The 22,695-nt window shown below is 45.7% G+C and overlaps 1 protein-coding gene across 6 annotated transcripts in view; it reads right to left on the bottom strand.

The window, feature by feature from the left end:
• Positions 1-22,360, bottom strand: part of dachd (dachshund d) — a 93,513-nt gene extending 71,153 nt beyond the window's left edge. For 3 of the 6 annotated variants that reach the window (XM_062403085.1, XM_062403087.1, XM_062403088.1), the window contains exon 1: positions 21,169-22,358. In XM_062403085.1, coding sequence (XP_062259069.1) covers positions 21,169-21,743 — 575 coding nt within the window. In that variant the 5' untranslated portion in view covers positions 21,744-22,358. Of the gene's footprint in view, positions 1-21,168 lie in introns of all 6 variants that reach the window. The other 3 variants (XM_062403086.1, XM_062403090.1, XM_062403089.1) reach the window with 2 other exon arrangements.
• Positions 22,361-22,695: the final 335 nt, after the last annotated feature.

Raw genomic sequence — 22,695 nt, 5'->3', positions numbered from 1 at the left:
GGGGGGGGGGGGGGGTATTGGTGCTATAAAAAGACCTGGAGGTCCCTCTCCTGCGGTGGATTGCTTTCCTCCATCAAAGAGTGATCCTGCGTGTGTGTGTGTGTATGTGTATGTGTGTGTTTGTGTGTGTGTGTGTGTGCATGCATGTGTGTCTGCGTGTGCACTGGGGCCGATGACAGGGGCCATGGCCTCCACACCCGGGGGACCGCCAATGAGAAAGAAGCATTTCCTCTAACATTCCATGGGTCACAAAAACAATTTGCCCAGAGAAAAGTGGCTAAACAGCCACTATGCTACTCGGTCGAGCTGTGTGGGGGGGAAGCACAAACTAACAGCAGAGTTTTTCTTCCTCTTTTTCAACTTCAAGGGGAAGAAACCGAGTGCAACATATTACAATTGAGCAGGCAAAACACGGCAGCGTTTAAAAATATTACTCTGCTTGCTCAACGGCGTCGCGTAATTAACAAGTTTGCTGCGTGTGTTCTGAAACCGGTTTGCATTGCGACAAACAAATTCATTTTTCACGCTTCAATTGCTTTGTGATTACTGTTAATAAAGAACACAGAACGATTCCCTACTCCATTACCGTGTACACACACCAGCTCTGCTGCAACAATGCGACTACGTGACTGAACCCTCTGAAGTGTCCCCCCCCCCCTGTCCCAGCCATTCCCATTCTAAATATGTCCGCTCCAGTTGCGCCACGTTATCTAAACACAAACATAGATGATCAGCAGACACACACACACACACATACACACACTTGATTATCTGTTGCCCTTTAATCAGCACAGAGGCTGGAACCCCCGGAGAACGCTCATGATGACATAACATCAGGTCAAGTGAAAGCCGGAGTAGGAATGCCAGCCTGAGCCCACCACAAATAAGCCACGGCTGATGGAGACACTCAGCTCGATTGCTGGTGAAGCGCTTGGATCACTTTCTCCCACAGCCCACGTGGCGCCCACTTCTGGGACAGGTACAGAGAACACAGCGGACATTCCTCAAAATACCCCACGATCTAGGACAAGTGAAAAACAGACAGTGACAAGTGGCTGGCGCGGTGTTACTAGGACAGTAATCTGAGGACAGGAGAAATAAATATATAAATAAATAAATAACCTTTGTCAAACGACCCTGAGGCTCGCCCGTGATAAACTGCCGCGGTTCGGGACGCGGCGCTGTTTAGGGAAGCGGCGCGGCCCGGCTTATCCTCTTCACTCATGCAGATAAAAGTTGGGCGAGGGTGTGAAGTGGAGTTTCTCTCTCGCTGGCTGAGTACGAAAATGTGTTTAGCGGCGGCCTTAAGAGAAGTTGATTGGGGGTGGAGGATTCTCCCTGAGCACAGTGCTTCTCCCTGGGAGAGGGAGGCCAGGTAGTTAATAGGGGTCAGCGCCAGGGCTGAAGTGTAAATTGGCAGGGGTGCATCAATTAGAGGGTGGCAGAGGCTAGGATAAGGAGAGGAGAGGAGAGCTAGATGGAGCAGGAGACAAGCATATAATCTTTATCGCCACTGCGAGATGCTGTACGCGGTCTGTGCACAGGAAAGGAGAGAGAGAGAGGGCGAGAGAGAAAGCTAAAATACTTCACAAATTAATGAGACAAAGCACTGGCTTTCTATACGTGTCCAGAATGAGATTTGTGTAATCGCTCTGTTGCATGTCAAACTCGGCATGTCAGACCGGATATATTATACATCGTCCCTTTTCTCTGAAGAAATACAAATAAGCTTTTGTCCGCTCCTTAAGGATTTGCCTCCGTGTGCATTAAAAGAATGGAAGCAACCAGTCATGCACCTGAACATGGGAGCACCTCAACATACTGTATATGTAGAATGTCACAGGAACCCATGGATTGCTCAAGTGGGCTCTTCTCTCCCGTACATGGCATCTGAATGGATCCTTCAGTGTGCCTGTACAGTACGTGTGCGTGCCGGTGTGCCCCCTCGTCTGCCGCTGACGCGTGTCCTTGTGTGCTTGTGCGGGAGTTATTCAAAAGGAGAAATATTGGATTATGTTGTGTTCACCTATCCAAGTGATCCAAGTGATTTGAACATCGAGCATTGGAGCAGACGGGCACTACGGAGCTTACATTTGCAATCTTATACCGTTTAAGTGTATATTGGAAAAAAGACAATCTCGCTTATTGAACACATTCACCCTGGAGGGCAAACTGCTACGGTAATGAACACCACACTCTCAGAGAATTACAGTGTCCTTTATCCTGCTGTAGTGGAGGATGAAAAAGGATCTGGCCGGCGCCGTACACACACACAGACACACACACGACACGCACGCACACAGAACGAGGACAGCGAAAAAACGAGGGGGGAAAAGTAGAAGAGAGGGAAAGAGAACAAACACGCATTTCAAGACCCCCATAAACCTGTAAACAAAATCCGTGGAGCAGATAAATTATAAACGCCACAATGCAATTAAAGCCAAATTCAATTTGAGCACACACTGTCCATCTGTCACGGTGAAACAAAAGCCGAGAAGCTCCATTATTACCAAATCCCTGCTCCCGTTAATTTGCTTGCTGGGAGATTTTTGAGTTTCTAGGAGCGCGGGCCGCACTTAAATGCCAGGGTTGCTCACTCAGGGTCCGTCCTCTGGAAACAGCCTCCAGATGCTCCCAATCAGCCCTCATCAAACTGCCACCTCTTTTCCTCTAATAAGAATACATTTTTCTGTCTTTTTTCCCCCCCTCTGATCCTAATGAGGTTTTTTTTGTCCAGCAACAGAACAAGGACACCTCTGGAGAGAGAGAGAGAGAGAGACATAATTTTTGCTAATGTCACTAAAGAAAACAAATAAAACACACGTGGAAAATCGAAACATCTGAATAAGAATGCTTTTTAAAAAAAAATTGCTCTTTTGATCGCATCAGCATGTCTTACAGAGGGATCTCTTAAAGCTCCTCGAACAGGTGAGGAAAATAACAGGCGATACAGTCACAGTGAGCATCTAAGATCTTTAGTCAGGCTCTGGTGATTCATTGTGTATGCTTCCTTGGTCTTGGTAAAATAGAAGCGCTCCTCTTCCTAATCCTGTTTGGCCACTTTAGAATGGTAGATAGAGATCTGTGCCCCAGAATGTGACAGTGGGGTTCAAGGGACTGAGCTTTTGCTTCTTTAAGCCAGCGGGGGGGGGAGAGAGAGAAAAAAAGGAAAACTAGCATCTTCAAAGGTGGAGGAGTGTGTCAATTTAAAATCAGAAATGTATCTGGCATCTTTATGCATCTTGAACTACAATACATCTTGGCTGATTAAAGCACATCAAAGGCGGCGCATTCATTCCTCAGAGCAATGAGGGGAGATTTTTAATTGCAAAATGTTAAACCTCACAATTAAAAGGCTTTGTGCTACTCAGAACCAACCCAAACACAACCATTAAGGACAGCATACAAATTAGCCCCGGCCCGGGTTAAATTCGCGGGATGAGGACGGCACTAACAAGTGTGCAGGGCAAATGATAATCTTCCATCAGGAAGCGTCTCAAGGCGCCGTCCTCGCTATTAGAGCGAGGCTGCGGGCTGGAGACGGGCTTTTTTCACGATCTCCACTTTCTCCGTGACACTTCCCACATGCTGAGGTGCACGCCTGCAAACGAGGGGCAAACTAAATAAAGGGGGTTTATGAGCATTGTCACTTTCCTTGGATAAACAGCTCGACATAAAAACAAGCATGTATGAAAAAACTATGCACATGCATTAATGTGATTTGCCAACATGGATGTGAGCATGCAAACAGATGCACCGCGGCTACACAGGCCCCGGCAGCATTGAGGTGTCAGCGTGTCACAAAGGGCTGTGGCTGCCATGATAAGAGGCTGACGACGATCCTGTACAGCTATGAAGGCTGGAAATAGCCAACCAATCCAAACAGTTGTCGGGGGGCCGGCACGTTGTCAGCCTGTGGATTTACGGTGAAGCCCAGAGAATGAAGTCACCTGCACTGGTAGGTAGTTTCCTGAACCTTTCCGCGACATTGTTTTCCTTCAAAATACTGGAGGATTAATAAGGAAAAATAAACACCTGGGCAGGGTGTGACAGTGTGTGAATAGATAAAGCCTGCACACATGCAATGAGCATGCACAGACACACACACACACACACACACACGCGCCTCCCTGTAACAAGCACAGAGCCCCCTTTTACAACCCTTCAGAGTAACAACCGTGTCTAATTAAAATTCACATTTCAACCAAAAATGGAAAACAAGCCATCTTCGAAACAATCCCGTCCGTCCTCGCCCTGGTCATGAATTTCAGATAAACACTGCGATACACCGAGAGTAGTGCCACATTAATTAAAAGCCTTGATAGACGCGCCTTCCATCTAGCAGACCTATCAGGAATGAAATTTGTATCGGCGGCAGAAAGAGCAGTTGAGGGGTCCCTCAGGGGGATTAATGAAACAGACTTTCACAGAGGAGTCATCACAGCCCTGGGTTGAGGGGAGGAGGCAGGGAAGAAAGGGCCAGCAGCAGGATGTCATGTGTGGGACCGTCGCGTCACTGACCTCTCATTTCATACTTTAATAAAGTCGCACCCAGGTGTCCTTGATGCTTTCCAGTCGCCTGGGGCTCTGGGAAAAGCTAAACAGGAGGCAACACAATTCTGAACGCTCAGCCCTCCCTTTCTGCGTGTCCCTCTGTGGTTTTGTGTTATACATCCATGGGCACGCACACACAAGCACTCCACTAAGCGCCCGCAATCATACGTTGCAGACACCCGATGTGCGTTGCGTTATCTGGGTGGTACAGATTTGGGGCCTTTTTAATCAAGATGAAACTGCGCTTTGGTTGAGAAACGAGGGGTTGCTTCCTCATCGGAGCGTTCGGCTCGAGCGTCCAGCTTGTGCAATGCAAAGTCAACCGTGTTACATCGAATTCTGCAGAACGAGCCTCAAATGCTGTTTGAGTGCGGCGCTCCCCGTGTCACTTCGGCTTCATGATTTACTATCATGTGCAGTTGGTTACAGGAAATTGGAACAGCGCTGACTTGCTTTTTGAATTGTGGTCGAGACAGTTTTCCGCCGAAAACAGAAGCAGATTATCTCATTGGGACGGCTGCAGATTTAGAGATGTACAATATGCAATATATTATCACCACGCAGTCAGCGCAGACAGCTGCTATCTGTCATAAAACCCTGGCTATTGTTGGCTGCACTACACAGCAACATGTGACCTAATCTAGATGAGCAGCCACTGAGCAAATACAGGGAATGGTGTCATTTTTAATAAAGCGGTTTTATGGACTCCAGTCAACAGAGCCAGAGGAACAGGCTGAAACTTCCTTGTGCAAATGATATGGCAGCAGGAGTTTCATAACTTCCTGTGCTCAGACAGGCCTGTGGCAAGTCTCCTAACAGAGCAGCAGTCAGACAGAGAGAGAGAGAGAGAGAGAGAGAGAGAGAGAGAGAGAGAGAGAGAGAGAGAGAGAGAGAGAAAAAAAAAATAACCACAGCCTTATCAAGATTTTACAGAGACATTTCTTTAATTAGTTTTAATATTTCTTGTTTAGATAATGTCAGCCAATTGACAATTCGGTCCCAAACGGAACAGGAGGGGAACTCTGCACTTCTCTGATACAGAGGAAATGGCTGATTGAAGAGATTGCTCACTTGGTTTGATTTAAATACATATGCATATTTTGGACAGGAATCAAATACCTTGGCGTGCAACAAAAAACTTTCAGTGCCGATCTTATCGCGGGGGCGTCTCAAACGGTATCGCGCTTCACTATTTGTTAAATTCACGGGGCAGATTGTTGGAGGGAGAAAGCTATCTCCGCAACATTAATTGTGCAAACACTCTCACAACGGCTTCACGCTTTTCCTGGTGTTACGTGCTCTGTTTGCTGCCCGAGAGGCAAAGTGGACATAAAGAGTTCTCGCCGGTGACGGAGCGGTGATGGAAAAATAATTAGCGTTGCCGAGGAAAAAGAGAAAGAGAAAAAAAAAAAGAGAAGTTTCCTCTCGCAGAGATCTCAGACAAACACGCCGGGCCTCAACCCCAAAACAATGTTGATGAAAGCATGTAAACATCTGGAGCAATGAGACGTCTGCCTTTGAAACAAAGATGCCTATTTATGTTTCCTCAAAGATTGCGAGGGCAGATAGGCGGACTCTGTGCATGAGGGAACATTTAGAGTGCCCAAGGTTTGTGGAGTGTGATACTGTGGCCTACCTGCATATCCCCCCCCCCCCCCCACCCCCCACCTGCGTCTCTTGTAATCTTTTGTTTTTTCAATATCCCCACTCCCACATTAACACATTCTCAGGCTTTTGTGCTCAGGTCGCCTCTCTCCCTAACCACCTATCTCTGCGCCTCCCCTCCTCTCCCTCGCACACACCTTTTCTCTTCACCGGCCAGCAGGTGTTGAGTGGTTGTGTTTATTCCCCCCCCTTCCTCCCTCTCACCATTCCCTCTCACCTCTTCCCTCTTTCTTTCTTTCTGTTTGTGTCTCTCTCTCTCCCTGGCAGCTGGTAGGAGGAGGGAGGAGGATATAACAGCTGCACATGAGGGCGGGAGGAGAAGAAAAAAAAGAAAAAAAAAACGCACACAAGGCAAACAGCTCCAATCCCCTCAGGGTTGTCAACTCCGATCCCCCCCAACCTCTGGCGGCTTTTTTTACCAGGCAAACAGAGGAAAAACTGTTGCAGTCGGAAGACACCGGGGTCCCCGTTCCGTCGGCCCTACCTGGAGACCTCAGCCGCACCGAGCAGGGTTAACGCTCCCTGGGGCCTCGGTACGCAGCGGGCTATAACCCTGCATGGAAAGTATCCACTTGCTATCCACTTGCTCCATTTAATCATTATGAGTTTGAAAAACATGCCACTTCCACATGCAAATAGTGCTTGAATCACTTGCATCTATGAGAGAGAAACACAAAACAAGGAACACAATCAGTGTGCATTTTTTACGCTTTCTATCTCTCTCTCTCTCTCTCTCTCTCTCTCTCTTTTTACCATACCTCGCTGAGCTATACAAGTCTGAGCTGTGAGATTGTGTGTCGTTTCCACAAAAAGCATCAAAATACATGAGATCAGTCCTCGGGCTTTGTGTTGGGCCCTGGCAAGGTTAGGCCAGCCTCATTCCAAATTTCCTGAGGGGGAACGGAGAGAAAAACGATTCCATGCAGATAAATCACTCGCACAGATCAAAAGACAAATCAGTGGCAAAGACAAAAGATGCTGACTTGCAGAGAACAATAGAGACAGGGAGACGTGGGTATCAGAGGAGCCGGCCCTAAGATCCGTGGCCCCACTCAATCAAACCTGCTAACCAGGGTTTGCATACTAGGTCAAACAAACTCTGCCTCTGCAAGACAGCAAGTGTATTTAAAATGATGTGGTCGGGCTCCGAGTGTTTAGTTCTGTAAAAAGTTGGAATGTTGAGAGTTTGTAAAGTCGCCGTCTCGGTTTGATTTACTCCGAGAGTGGGAGACGCCATGTTTTGAAAAGAAAAATGGGAGGCGAGAGAAAGACAGGGGGTAAACTATTTGATATAGAGCGTCGGTGTGTGTTTGTGTGTGGGAAGTTGTGCGAGTCGCACACCTGTGTGGTTTGATGTATGCGCTCTATACTTCTGCATCTAAGACAAGAAGTCCCGTCCCATGCAGCCCTTCACGCTTCGCAGCCCACGGCCGTCTATTAACTTCTTCAATACGAGCAATAAATAAATATATGGACTCCACAACTCTTTATCAGAATTGAGGTGTCGGAGAGAGAAAAGACTCCTTTGAGAGAAAAGACTCCGAAGCCCCCCCTCACCAATATTAACTTTGATCAGACTGCTTCACCTCTACAGCTCTGTTTGGAGAAAAAAATAACAATCCTGGAAAAGGGAAGGGTCGAATGCAAAACACCTTATGACTTACCATTACAGCGTGTTTTATAATGTATGGGACCGAATTACGTTCAAAAACAGTTCACCACGCACCAGCGACAGTCATTATTTGATCCCCTCCTCCGAGATCCGCACACGATAACGCATCATTTTAGATTAAAAGGGATATGAAAGAGAAATGTAAAATAGATTTCAAGTGGGTGGAACTGATGCATTCGAGATGAATAAAATGATGTTAAATTGAACATGTGGAGCTCCGGCACAGTCACAACTGACATGTGCTTAAGAGGATGGCTTAAAGAACCGAGCAGCGGGTCCAGGTAGGCTGTAATAGCAGCCCTCCGGAAAATCTGCTGAACCCGTCAAAAAAAAATGTCACACAAGTCTCGACATCGGGCTTTATTCGAATATGGAGGGGGATAAGGAGGCCGATGGGGTCAGAGGATTTACCTAATAGATTTGGGTAGAGGGTCAGAGCCACATTCAGGTGTCGTGAGGAAGATTAGCGTGGAAACATAACCGTTCACCCGAGCCTGGCGGAGCCCTCGGCGAAACTGACCCGCGTTCCGCACTCCGCGCTCGCTATCTCCAGTCCAAACAAGTGAGATTTGATACCGCTGGTCTGGCCTGGAACAGAGGGAAAAAACAAGCCCACTGCCACAACAAAGACAGGAAATTCAGCATAGATTCCTACTTCTCTCTTTTCTCCTGCCTCTCTATACCTAACAATGCTGGTAATGGAGAGAGAACAGTGCCCGGAGCTGGCAGAGACACCTGCGACATATTTTTCTCCCGCCGCCCCCTCCCTGCCGCCAACACCCCGTCCACCCTCCCGCTACTCCCACCCCCTCGACATTAAAGTCCTTCACAGAAATCAGAATTTAATAAATCACCCCAGAGCCTGACAGAGTTTATCTCCGGGGGTCGCCTCCACTGTGCTGAGACTCACAGACAGACAAAGCCTGGCCCGATAAGATGTGAAATTAAATACAGTTAGCAGTTTGAGACAAAGGAGGGAGAGTGTCACACCGAGCTTTGTACAGCGTAAATGGCTGCTGGTCGGGGCACACACACACACACACACACACACACACACACGGGGCGTATGCACACACTCGCACATGCAAACGCCACAGAGACAGTGGGGTGATTCATTTCAGGTTTCCTCTCACATTTAGCCTCATTTGCATCATCCACTGTCAACATATCGCCTCACCCAGATACGTTCAAGAGCTTTCATTAGACGTCCAGGGGATGACATCCTTTTTACCCCGGTGCACCATTATTAATCACCAGCTCTTCTCCTGTGTGGACTCATCTCCATCACGGATCAAACGCTATCTTCCTGTGTTTCCTTTCACTCAGCAGACATCCCTGACACCAGCCATCACTACAGCTAAAGGAGACTTATGGGAGTGTGTTGGGGCTCAGACGACCTTATGAATGCGCCACATAAGCATTTAGTACTGAGAGGATATAAATGTGAGGATTTGTTCGACACTGGTAGGATCTGTCAGAGCAAACCTCCGGCAGCCTGGCACACACACACACTGCGCAGCATACCAACTGGAGGGCTCTGCGAAACAATTAGCAGCACTTTAAAGAATGAAGTGCGCATTATAAAATCGCTGCCTGGCGTTATAAGGAACCGGTGATTGCAAATGCTTTCATACCAGCATACAGTAATATTATTTTCAATTAGTTGCGGTCTCCAATTCACATCAGGATATGGCCGACCTCAGCTGTTCAAAGCAGAGTTTTTCCCCTGCTCGGTAGTTAAGAGAAAGCACAGTCAGGTTCTAAGGAGGAAGCTGTGCGGGTTGTTTAATAGGCTTAGCCTGGTTGTCGGACCTGACCTTTCCCTTCAACAAAACTGAGGCCGACGGGCCCGGGCCTGCTCTGGGAACACAATGACCTGCGGGTGAAGCCTAATCTTCTCCAACTCCATTCTCGCTGCTGACCAGACGGCCTTCGTCCACAGACTCGCTGTTGCTCCAACTGATGTCTTCCTGCTGAGACAACAGTGCCAGGGAACTGTCAACAGGCCCGGCCCAGCGGGGGCCTGGACTGGGCCTCTCACACTGAGCCCTTAGGGGTCCACAGGCACCAACACTCAGCTCCGGCAAGTGTAAGTGCTGCTCTGCAGAATCTGGAGAATGACAGGAATGCTGGGTGCCATCATGCACCCTGATAACGTTCTACATCTAAGAGCATGATGAGCCGTCTTTATTCAGCCCGTCTATGGATGTGATTGATAAAACGGGCTGCTGGGCGTTGGGGGCCTGTCATTACAGCGCAGCAGTTTGTCATTTTGAATAATCTGATCCCGAACCTCTCACATAACTCAACTATCAACTACAACTTGTACAACAATGACCATTTGCAACGTCCTCAGAGGTTAGGTCAGCCTGGAGGAGCCAGGGATTCGAACCACCACCTTCAGGCTCTTCCAGGCTGCATTTCAAAGTGCCCCTGGTGCTGCACCAAATCTATGAGAAATGCATTTTAGTTTTTTTGCACTTTTATCCCACAAACAACTGTTTTTTAAGATGCAGTTCAGACAGGGGAAGACACCCTGAGCGATGACAACAACAATGACGACGACTTACAAGACACAGACCTTGACTGCTGGTTCAGTGGAGGCGAGGAGCAGAGGGAGGAGGAGGAGGATTTTAGCAAGTAAGAGCCAGAGATAAAGATGGACCTGCTTGACAATGCAGCAGTTACAGGGTCACTTAACCCTTTATTTCCTAAGCCTCTGAGGCAGATAGACACATGAAATAAAAACAGTTTGAGAGCTTACACTTTTGGCTTATAATGTAATTTGCGCTAATGTTAATCAATAACTTAAGAATAATGAAAGAAAAGGTTCAGCCGCTGTTTTTATCATGTTTTAAATGCATGTTTTTATCTGTTTCAGACAACAAAGTGAACATGAAGGTTTTCAAAAAACCCTTTGAGGCTGTCTTTAAACAATCTTTAGGTCTTGGGAGGATATTTAAAGGGGGCCTGAGTCTTAATGGGTTCACCGAGTGCTACTAATGGAAGCACAGCAGACTTGTGACCTTATAGCCAAAGGCCCACTTCATCTAAGGCTCTGAGAGTCTTTGGTTTGCTCTCTATAATTATGCACCATGACAGGCTTTTGAGAGAGCAGCTGAAATAATATTAATCGACATAACGTGTAGCAACAGGAAAAGCAAATAGCACATATTTGTAAAGAGGATTCTATCAAACGTGCCGTAGGTATATTCGGCCGCTAGGGGTCTCAATCGAAAGACATAGTTTGATGACATCGTGAAGCAGTGTGGAATCATGGGAGTTGTTGTATTTACCACCATAGCTGATAAAAAATCTACCTTGAGCAAATCAGGCGTAAATCATGTAGCCTTCGCTGACCCCGTTCCGGAAGAAATCAACCAGCATTAGCCTCAGCTGCTGATGTAGAACGCAACATGGACACTCAATTAAAATTGCATGTGTTGAGCGCCTTTTTTGAATGTAGCCTTAAGCGGATAGGACACATTAATAAGACAAGAAAAATGAAACATCCCGTTACCTTGAATAAAATAATTTCTCTGGGTTTGAACGTTGTTGGAAACATTTTTGGTGTAGTCGTTATTAGAAATTTTAATGAAGAACTGTTACATATTATATCTTTAAATGTCTTTGGTCTTGGGGTTTGAAGGAAACACACACACACACACACAGCTGTGGCAGGACTCTGTGAGATTATATGTTAGAAATCAAGCAATGCTTCAGGGTCCTGCTACACCCAACACTGCCATACTTTAACTTTGTAAGTGTTGGATGTATGCAGGTGCGTACAAGGCAGTTCATTCTTTCCTCAAACATGTTTGGTTTTATTTCCCTACATTCAAATGTTGGGCTGTACAAGGTTGTTTTTTCTTCTCCAATGCGAGCAAACTACACAAAGACACGTTTGATCTCTGAAATCCGATCTGTATTTCTAGCATTGTCTCCAGTTCCTACCGTGGCATCTTAAAGGTCAGGAGTGAAAGGCCATTTGATAACTACAGAAAGACCTTTTGGCTTTATTACACTGCCTTTCATCTCCTTTCCTGCGGAGGTTAAAACAAAGCATCGCATCCTTTGAAAAGGAGAGGATAAAATAGATCGCTTTGGAGCCTCAAGCCTTTTTGTCACTGGGGGAAGTCTGGCATCCAGTGTACAAGGAAAAGTCTAGTGGGATATGTTTCTGAGAGCGACGAGTCTTCTCAAGCACAATTAGCATATGTCCTCTCAACCTTCTACCAAACCTCTCAATGAGACCCTGAAATCCTATTGAGATATTATTACCACTCAAACGGGGCATTACACCAAACATCCAAAGCAGACACGCACACACATGCACGCACACACACACACACACACACACACACAATCAAAGCTCAATGACACCCACTTCCCACTGAATATTGCTTTCTTTTTAATGGTAACCTTGGGAGACGGGCTGCACCAGCGCGACACTTAACAGCCACTAGTCTGAGAAAAATGTTTTTGATATGCTCGTGTCATTTAATCATCCACATTCTGCCGAGGCTGTGCAGGACAATTTTGCAGGATATTAACTCCCAACTAAACCCTGGCTTGTATCATTTGTGGGGCCAGTCAAGCAGGAGTCCCAGGAGGAGCGGAGACTTTCCCCTCACAGTCGTAGTAATCTAAGCTTGACTGGAGCGCACGCAGACTGTCTCTCTCTCACACACACACACACACTCACACTCACACACACACACACACACACACACACACACACACACACAGACACACAGCTAATAGACAGGTAGAGTGAACCATAAAGGAATAGAGGTATCAGGAAATGTACGGTGCACAGGAAGCTCTTTACTGACAGTCAGTGTGATTTGGCTGATCAAGTAACAACAATAATAGAGCTGATGAAGTACAGTAAAATAAAACAGTAAAAAAGGCAATATATATATGTATATATATATGTTATCACAGATGGCAAAATTACCTCCTTTTCTTTTTATTTCCAGACAACAGTTAGAGATTGAAGAGTATTCGTAAAAATGTCACTTTAACATGATCCATTTGGACAGCTCACATTGCTTAATGGGGTAGGAAATTCATTTTTTCTGCTGTGGAACAGACATAGTGGATGATGTGATTCTATGCAAAATATATGAAGCCATTACTAGAAAAATGCATGAGTTTCAATAGTTGGAGGGGGGTGTGGGGGGGGGGGGGGGGGGGAGAAGAAGAAGAAAAAAAAGTATCTCATTGCAGGGAGGGTATCCCTATTCTTTACCACGGACCATCACATACACACACACAATGCAACAGACAGCAAAGGCAACTGATGAAAACCATTTTTGTTCCGTCACAAAGAACTAGGTCACCCTCTCATAATTGTCAATCATGCAATAAATCTCTCTGTGGCACAAATGAATACGGCATTGGAAATGAGACAAAGCTTATTGGCATGCTATGTCAGCTTGACTCAATTCATCCCCCTTTTCACACAGGACCATTCATATGTGAAGTTGTGCAAGGGTCTCTCTCTCTTTCACACTCTCCCTCTCTTTCTCTCTCTATCTCTCTCTCTCACACTCAAAAACGCACTCTCTCTCTCACTCGCTCTCTATCCCTCTCTCACCGAGCATCAAACTCACGCTTGCACACAAGCAGAGACTCACACACTCTTAACGTGAAAGTTACACGGGATTAATGTATTTGGACAGAACATTTCAGCCAAGGGCTACTTTATTATCATAAGCATGTTTATTTCCATAGAGAACATGTCTCAGTGTATTCTCTCCACTAGGGTGGATTTGCTAGGGACATACACAAGTCGCTGTTACAACACATTGCTTTCAAGGCATTAGCACATGCATGGTCAGAGTCCGACAACTGGAGATCGCAGTTTGAAGGGTTTTTCTTCTTTTTTTTTTTGCATCCAACAACACGATCTACGGTTTCCTTAAGTGGAAGAAACCGGCGTTTCGTTTCTGAACTTAACCGCACTGACTCCTGACCGCTCCGCTCACCCACCAGCGAACCAGGTGCACAGAGGTAGGCTCCGAGCCGTCCGATTGGCCGCGAGCATTGACTTGACACAGCACTATACAGCTCCATCCACCAGAGGTTTGAGTCACGTCTCCGAGGACCCAACTGTCACTCTTTAAGAGGAGGGTAATAATAGCCGGGCGCCACAGCAAGTGGTGGCACAGGCGAATTTAAAGAAACATCAGGGAGACAGTGACATTTGAGTCTACGAGGAGAGAAACCCAAGCGCTGCAACCAATAAAGCCTCCCACTGATATTCTCACTAGGCTTAGAGGGGGAGAGACAGAGGCAGAGAGACAGCACGGAAGGCAAAGAGAGATGTCAGTGTTAGATGAAAATGTGTTGACCTGGTGATATTGATACCCCACTCATAACCTCTACAGGTGTGCGGTGCCGTCAGGAAGCAGCCCTGGGTGTGGCGGCTATCTCCATGGATAAAAGCCAGAATTGCAGACCTTATCATTTTACAGTACAACGAATGAGCCGCCTGCTCCTCTTAGAACTGCTGACAACCGGAATCACTCTGACAAATCAAGCTACTGTACAAAATAATATAGTCACACACAGCACAGGAGATCAAATTTAAAAAAAGTATGTACCCCTATATTTAAAATATTGACCGTGGGGATAACGCATTTCTTGATTTTCTAATTTTAGAAAGTCATCTGACAATCACCTCAGGATTAACGAGTGGGTTTTGATTGAGCAGGTTGAGCAAGGTTATAGTGACTTTTTTTTTAACCGGCGTTTGAACGACAGATCTGGAACAATCTGCCGATCAGTGTCAAACGCTGTGTTGCCAGAACTCGTCATCAAGATATGACCTATAAATGGAATAAGAGAAGAGTGTGGCTGGGGTAATTTGGCTGGAAGTGGGGTTAGAAGGTACAGAGCTTACACAAATTTGCCAGCAGGAGGAAAAACTATTAACTTCCGGCATCGGTGATTATTCACTCATTCAGATTTTATTTCTCATATATTTTTATATTTTAATTCCCGGAATTGTACACCTGACCGTCTGAAACTCGGAAAAAAGACATTAGAGATAACATCCACGTCTCGTCTGCAGGAGCTCACTTTACGCACAGTGTTAGTTTTTAATTCAACGCAACAAACCGACTGCGAAAAAAGTGTTTCTGGCGTCTCCGTGAATTTAGACTTCACATAAATAGCTGTGGGGCCGTTTTCTTAGTTTTCTTCTTTTTTCCCCCCCCTCCATCAGAAGGTATTGACTGAACGGCTGCTTTGTACCACCACAGAATATGCTGCTAGTCTCAAGTGTCATTAGCTTCAGGGCTTTTCCAGCTAGCGTCAGGTAAAGATTAGATAACAATCAGCCCCTTTAATAGATACTGTTGGAGGCACTGGAGCCGTTCCTGCGCTGTGCCATTCATCTGAAGCTAACAACAGAAGAAGAGACGAGTGGAAACCGATGTCATTTCCTCCCTGGTTTTCTTCTCTGTGATGTACCGCTGAGCCGGGGCTGTTGTTAAATCACATGTAACTATTGACTCAATGGAGACGATGTACAGCGCGTCTGTCTGTGAATGTGTGCGAGGAGGTTCAACTGTGATTTGTAACTAAATACGAATATAACGCAATCGATTGGAGACATTTGAAATTAATTGGATAGGCTAAATTTGAGTACTTTAAGTTTTTTATTTTACCACACTGCCATTTGCGACCACTAATTCACAACATTGTCCTATTAAACTTGAGACTTGAGAAGAAGTCTTTTGACCCGTTTTAAATTCTCAGGTGTAACCACATACAGTAACGTTGGGTACATTAAAAAAAAAAGGCTATACTATGTATGTGGTGGGCTGCCTCGCTGAAATTCCAAAAGTACAAAGGACTTTCTGTTGGTTGACATTCCTTTCTTAATATACTTCAATTATTAAGGAGGAGTCCTGCGTATTGAGTGGAGAGCTCCAAAAACATCGACGCTGGAGAAATAACATCTGCATGTTTACTCAGGAGAAGATTCATCCCCGATAGCCCCCGCGAAAACGAAGCGGCAGACAAAAAACAAGTGGAGGAAATTTGTGGAATCCCATCTGAGATTGCTTCCCTGATGGATTCCTTTTCCTGTCAGCTCAGACGAGAAATGAAGGCAGGGAAAATTAACTCCTGATACAGCCACGCTGAATTAGACAGAGAGGGGAGAGGGGGGAGAGGGAAAAAAAAAAAAAAACCTTCAGACTTTTTAAGGATTCCAGCCTTGTCATTTTCAATTTTCTGCTCTTTGGACATGCTTGTATTCAGATTCCCCAACATCTATTCGCCATATCAATCCTAATTAGACAATCTGGGCCCACGAAGGATGGGAGCGGAGTTATTTGCATAATTTAATCATAAATACTCAGTGATACATATTTCCAAATGCATTTGTACAATTATCTTTTCATCCTTGGGGCAAAAGTATTAATATGATTAGGCAATAATTCTTTAAAAAAGGGGGGAAATAGGAAACTAGCAAGTGTGCACTCTTTTTTAAACTCCAGCTTTGGGCTATATGAAAAATTAATTAATTTCTGAAGAAAATCAATTTCTCTATGTGACCATATTAGACAGAGCCAGGCAAGGATCCTGCATTCCTTCCACAATCAGGAAATCTCATCTGCTCCCTCTAACTTCTGTCAGTAGCATTTAACATCCTGGTGCGAGCGTCACTGACTTTTGCTACGCTCCCTAAATGTGCTGTAATGTGAAGGAGCCCGTGAGTAGAGACAGGCTGTGGAGCGTTGGCTGGGGAGCGGAAATCAGAGTGACCCACAATCCATCGCTGCCCTGCCAGGCAATCAGCGTCCAGGGTGAAATCATAAGGTAAAAATCACTGTTAACAAATGTGGTTTAATATGCGGGATAAGTCCTATTGACGGATGTATTTTAAACAGCTTAAGTCTGTTGTCTATAAAAAAAAATCAAAGCTAATTATCCAGCATGGGGGGGGGGAGAAATAGGTCATTTTAATTCACTGATCAGTGAGGAAAAGACCTGACGTCGATTTTCATCCATTTCATTTTGGTGCAGGGTTTAATTGGTGATTCAAGCTGCTGCTGTCGATCCAGTACAGGCATGCAAATAAGACAGGGGCTCGGACAACTAATGCATCCGACAAATTAACAATACAGGCTATGCAAATAGCCTCTAAATCCACAAATGGCATTAGACAGTGTCAGACAAAGCCTCTTTAACAAGTGAAATCTGTACTTTATCATAAGCTACAGGAAAATACGATCTTGAAAGTCTCAGGGAAAATTGATGTAAGGTTTGCCAGTGGAGCTGGTGTGTGGATTTTGTTTTCTTTTATTTAAAAAATGTTTTAATTTGCACCCGTTCCAGCCGAGTGAATGTCAAGTCAATAAAGCAATTCAGATTTTCAAGGAGACTATTTGTTTGCAAAAAAAAAAAAGAAGAAGAAGAAAAAAAAACAAAAAAACACTTTGCAGCCATCTGCCAACTGCACAGTTGACTTGAGCACATGTACTGTACCTAATCAAATTTAGCAGAGCCCCACTGACGGATTAAAAATGTGGAAACATTTTTAAAAAAAAGCGAGAGAACTTTAAATGTTTGTTTTTTCACTTCAATAAAGAAACAACACACAATATGAGGGGGCTAATTTGACTTTCAAGAAGAACTACTTGAATAGATTTGGATTTTAAACAGCTTTGTATACCATTATCTCTCTCTCCTCCTCTCCCTCTCCCTCTCTAATCAGGCATCTGTCACTCTGTTTTTGAAGTTATTATCGCCCCAGCTCCCTCTTGGATGTGGTTGCTGGGTGACGGGTATCGTAGCACCCACTCTGACTGGGAATGATTTGAATGGAATCCAGAAATCTCCCCTGAGTACCTGTAAACACATCCGTGCCTTGTAGAAAACAAATATATTATAAGGGAGCTCAGCGGAGGAGAGGAGGGAGAGAGAGAGAGACAAGCTGGCACCCTCGGTGGCAGCTCACACTGAGCGCTAAACAAAACAATTACCGTCATTTGCAAATATGTGTGTTTAGGCATAAACACTCTTGAAGTAAGAACAAGAGGGGTGATAGCTCTCGTAACACTCGCTGTCATATCAGTATCAATTAGATATATTTATTAAAAGAGGAGGAAAAAGTCGTTTTGGGCTGTGACCTGTCACTCGTAACGTTTCAGAGTCAGATCTGTTTGACTGAACCGAGCCGGGGAAAATCTATTTAAGAAGGGCATGTAAGTGAAAAGCCGTCCCATTCCCAGTGGTGGGACATTGTCTGGGGCGTGTGGTTAACCTTCAGGGGTAGACAATGATTGTCAATTAACTGCTGCATTTCTGCGCCCCAGCATCGGATAGCCTGCCTCCACAAAGCGGACCAATGAGAGATATGCGATATCTCTGCACCCCCCCCCCCCCCCCCCCCTCCCGTGTTATAATAACCTTTCAGAGAGTTCAAGTGTCACAGAGCAATAAGAACCTTTTCCATCCCACCGCAGGGAAAATGAAAAGGAAAACAAGTAGCTGGAACAGAGGGCTCCTGGAGGGCCAGAGTCATAATGTAGGGGAGATTACTGAGCCTGGATCAGTGTGGGAGCAGGAGCGAACACTGCTAATCTGGCACAAGAGTCCTTATGAAAATGAAGGGGTCAAGCAATTTGAATTGATTGTTACTTTTAATTTTAAAATTATCAGTAATTACAAAAATATGCTTCTGTTGTCAGGGTAAAATGCAAACTATTGAAAGACCCAATATAAAAGTGTGTACAAGTCATTTTTCTCATCGTGGATTATTATTGACCAACAACTAAGGGTAAGAGATGCAGCGTGGCTCTGTGATGCCTTTCACATTCACACTGCCTGCAAAATGAGAGTTGTGTTGTTTTAGCACAATAGATGGTGGGAGGGTAGAAAACAGCGTGTGAAATAGTAAGACCCATTGTACAGGAGTATTATCCACCTCATTGTTACCACTCTGCCCCGGTGCAAAGAGAGCACTGACACTGTGGTAACAGAGTGAGATGAAAAGCTAAAGTATCTCAGGCAGCCGGCTGTTGTTGTGTAACCAGAGCGGGTTTAGCCGGGCGAGCTCGGACGCTTGTTATCTTTACAGTAAGTCTTCGGCACCGAACGGAACAACGACTCTGGAGAGGCGACTTGTTTTCACCTGCAGGGTACAACCGGGCCCTGTTTGCTCAGAGCTGATCGTTCTGTCAGCAGCAATTCAATGACAAGACAGAGTGAAGCACACGCACGCACACACACACACACACACACACACACACACACACCAGCAAATAAAATCAACTTATTCTAAGTAACAGAAGCCTTTTATCCAGCGGATGCCTCACTGTTCCATGATGTAATTCTCCAAATGGGGCAGGCAGGCGAGCAGGCCAGGTCTGAGTGATTGATTTCAGCCCAGCACCAGGAGAACCTGGCTGCTTTCAGAGACAATTACAGTCCTGTCCATGTGCCCGTAATAGCCCAGCACTTTAGCGTCATTAAAGCGACGCGAGGCACTGCATTATCCTTTAACCCCCATCGCCGGCCATCCCCCCATTGACAACCCGGAGAGTTCAACCACATACTTTGTCACCTGGAGCCCCCACGCCGGGCTCTCGCGGAGGATCACCTCACAATACGTTTCTATCTATCCACCTCGATGCTTTATGTAAATGCTGCTCCGGCAACTAAGTGCACAGGTGAGCTGTTGAGACGATGGATGCCACTGGAGTGGAAATATGGAGCATAAAGGATAACGAGTGCAGACAAGAGGGAGTGTGTTTACTGACAGCAACCACTACAGGATAATTCAATTTAAAATACAGGAAATACATGAGAAAAAAAATACCACCCATAAATAGATTTAAAATGTCCCATTCTGATGACATCTCTCTCGATGTTTGATTACTTGATCTAGCATTTTTTTACCATGTGATTCTGGAGGATGGGAGTGTGTCCAACCTCATCATATATACGAATATTAACGGAACAAAATTGAATTGCAGAGTGTCTCTGTATTAGTGCTTTTATTTGTTGCCCTTGTGATACTTAAATGTGCATCTAAAAGTTTAAATCATTTTCCAAGAGTGTGTGTGTGCTTTAAAATAAAGAAATAACAAAAATAAACTGAGACTGATAAGTGTCTCAAAGTGTTTATTGTTATTCCAAACTGATATGGAGCCTTTTTTTCCATCAGATTTGCATTTCCAGCTCATTTCTGGGTGGGTAGATCAATATGGAATCAATCATGGTGACAGGTAAGATGGTAAATTTGACCAGGCTGAACCATCCTGTGAGACTAGGCGATACATCACAGATCCAGCAGCAGCAGAACAGTAAAAATAGCTTTTAATCAAATATTGATCCCCACTTAAATCACTCCATAATAAAGCATATGAAGTGAAAAATATTTCTCTCTGGCAACATGAGGTTATACGCTAATTTCTGTTTGTGTGTAGATGTTCATCTCAATTACTGTGTATTAATTTGTGTTATAGCTATCGAGGCATATTCTCCTTTTCTTGCTGCACATGTTCTTTCTTTTGTGTGAGTGTGATATAACTTCTTTAAGACATGTAGCTATCGTGGCAATGATTAGTACACAAATATAAGGTGTCATCTAATTCTATTTAAAATAATCTGAGTTGGTTTCCTCTCTCAAAGAAAAAATGTAACTTACTTCAAGTGAAACCATATCAACTCGGTGCCAAAGAGAGATACAACCTTTTATTTCAGTTATTTTAAACTAAATTTCAGGTGTCGCCTTGAATTAAAGAGTAATTGCAGTAAAGTGTGGCTCGTTAAAAACACGACAAGGCTCCCTGTTCCTCAGGGTGCCTTCGCGGTGGCAGCTCTACACCTGAACTTTATTCCACAGCATTGTGAAACTCAGCAGAGGTGTAGCCTACATTATCGATTCATTTGTTCGCAGGCAGGCAGGCTATCCATCATGGCACAGCTTTGCCCCGCACGTGTTTAAAAAAAAAAAACTTTCGCTAAACTTTTCCCCCTGGTGCGGCGCGCTGGCTCCTGCTTCTCCTCCAGCAGAGAACCGAACCCGCTCGTTCCCTTAATGCTCGGATGCAGTCTGACACATCCGCACGTGCACCCACTGTACCGATCGATTGATAGGTTCATGGTGTCGCTGGAACCACTTGTTTTAAAGCAGGGAGAAAAAATGTCTCCCATTCTCTGGCTGCTGCGCCTTTACGCACGGCTCTCCGCGAAAAGAGATGCAACCCCAAACCCGAAATGAAACCGCCGCGCGCGGCTCTCGCACTCACCTCGCGTTGGTGCAGTCGTTGTACAGGGTCTCGAAGTCCTTCCTGGAGATGAGTTTGCAGCGGTTCACCCCTGGCTGGATGGCGCCGAGCCCTCGGAGGATGCGGACCTGCTCCACATTGCACACCACCGGCGTGATCTCCAGCCGCTTCAGCTTGGTGTAGACGGTGTGCAGTCCCCCGACCAGGTGCTTCAGGAACAGGTCGAACGCCTGCGGAAGGCAGATGAGCTCGCAGCCGTCCACGGTGAACGAGGCCACCTTGGCACCGCGCAACTCGACCATCTTGCACTCGTTGTTTTGCGGTATGTTCTCAACGGGCGACGGGGTCGAGTACACGGGCTTGCCGGGGGGGAGCGCCGCGTTCGGGTTCGGGATGCCCGGGATGCCCGGGATGCCCGGGCTGCCGGCGGCGAGCAGCTCTGATCTGAACAGGTTCTGCCCGGGTCCGGACGGAGGTGCCAGGGATGGAGACGGCGATGAAGTTGTCGACGGCGGGGACGCGGTGGTGGAGGGAGTCGAGATCGGAGGCGGCGGCACCAGAGGAGTTGGTGGGATCAGAGCAGCCGGTACGGCCATGGTCACCTACAGGAGGGGGAAGATAGTAGCCGAAGTTCAAAGTATAAAAACCCACCCTGCCGAGACACCCCGAAATGAAAGAATCCACGAGAGTTACGCTCCTCGGATAAGTTAGGGGGGGGAAGTAGAAAAAGAGCTGCGCAGAAAAAGGCGTGCTGAGTGAGGGGCTTTGGGGGGGCCGAGCGGCGGGACAATGATCAAAGATAGGAGGAGGAATGACAGGAGGAAAATGAGCTGAAAAGTGCAGCTCCGCTCTGTGGATGAGTTGTTGTTGTCACACGGTACAGAGAGGGAGGAGCTAGGGGACAGTGGGAGCCTTTGAAGAGCAGATCACTGGCTGAAATGTTCCAGGTCTGCTCGAGATGTGGCATCGTTGATTCCACACGTCAGGGATCCGGTTGGATCGGATCAGAACCTGGCTAAAGGAAATTCTGCACGTTTCTCCCCTCCCCACCCCTGCACCTGTAATACCAGTCGGGTTGTTTCTGCTCCATACACCTGCTGTCCAACACATCCGCACACACTGTGCCTCCAAGCACCACCGTGTTAAGAGGAATCTTTTTTCACTTTTCATTCAGGAATTAAGATTTGTATAACTTCTATTTTCTGATTGTTATTGTGAATTATTGTCCGAGATCTGGAAGAGGGGAAATGTGCCTCACTGAATTAGTCCTCTCTCTGGTACTTGTATTTGCACAAACAGCATGTCCATAGAATGTTGTAATAATAATAACAATAATAATAATAAACATATAGCTCCTTTCAAAAAAAAGATGCAGGTTGCTTTACGGGTTAAAAATGAAAATATTTAAGGGAAACAACTGTTGGAAACAATAAGACACAAGTTAAAAGCAATCTGAAGATCACACTGCAATAGAGCACAGATGGAGAAATGACAAATGTCACAAGTGAGAAAAAGAGTAAAAATAAGATTTAATAAAACATTATAAAA

Source organism: Platichthys flesus, chromosome 13 (genome assembly GCF_949316205.1).
Source record: "Platichthys flesus chromosome 13, fPlaFle2.1, whole genome shotgun sequence".
NCBI lineage: Eukaryota > Metazoa > Chordata > Actinopteri > Pleuronectiformes > Pleuronectidae > Platichthys > Platichthys flesus.
Note: the sequence above shows the minus strand (reverse complement) of the source record. Positions and strands in the feature narration are given on the sequence as shown.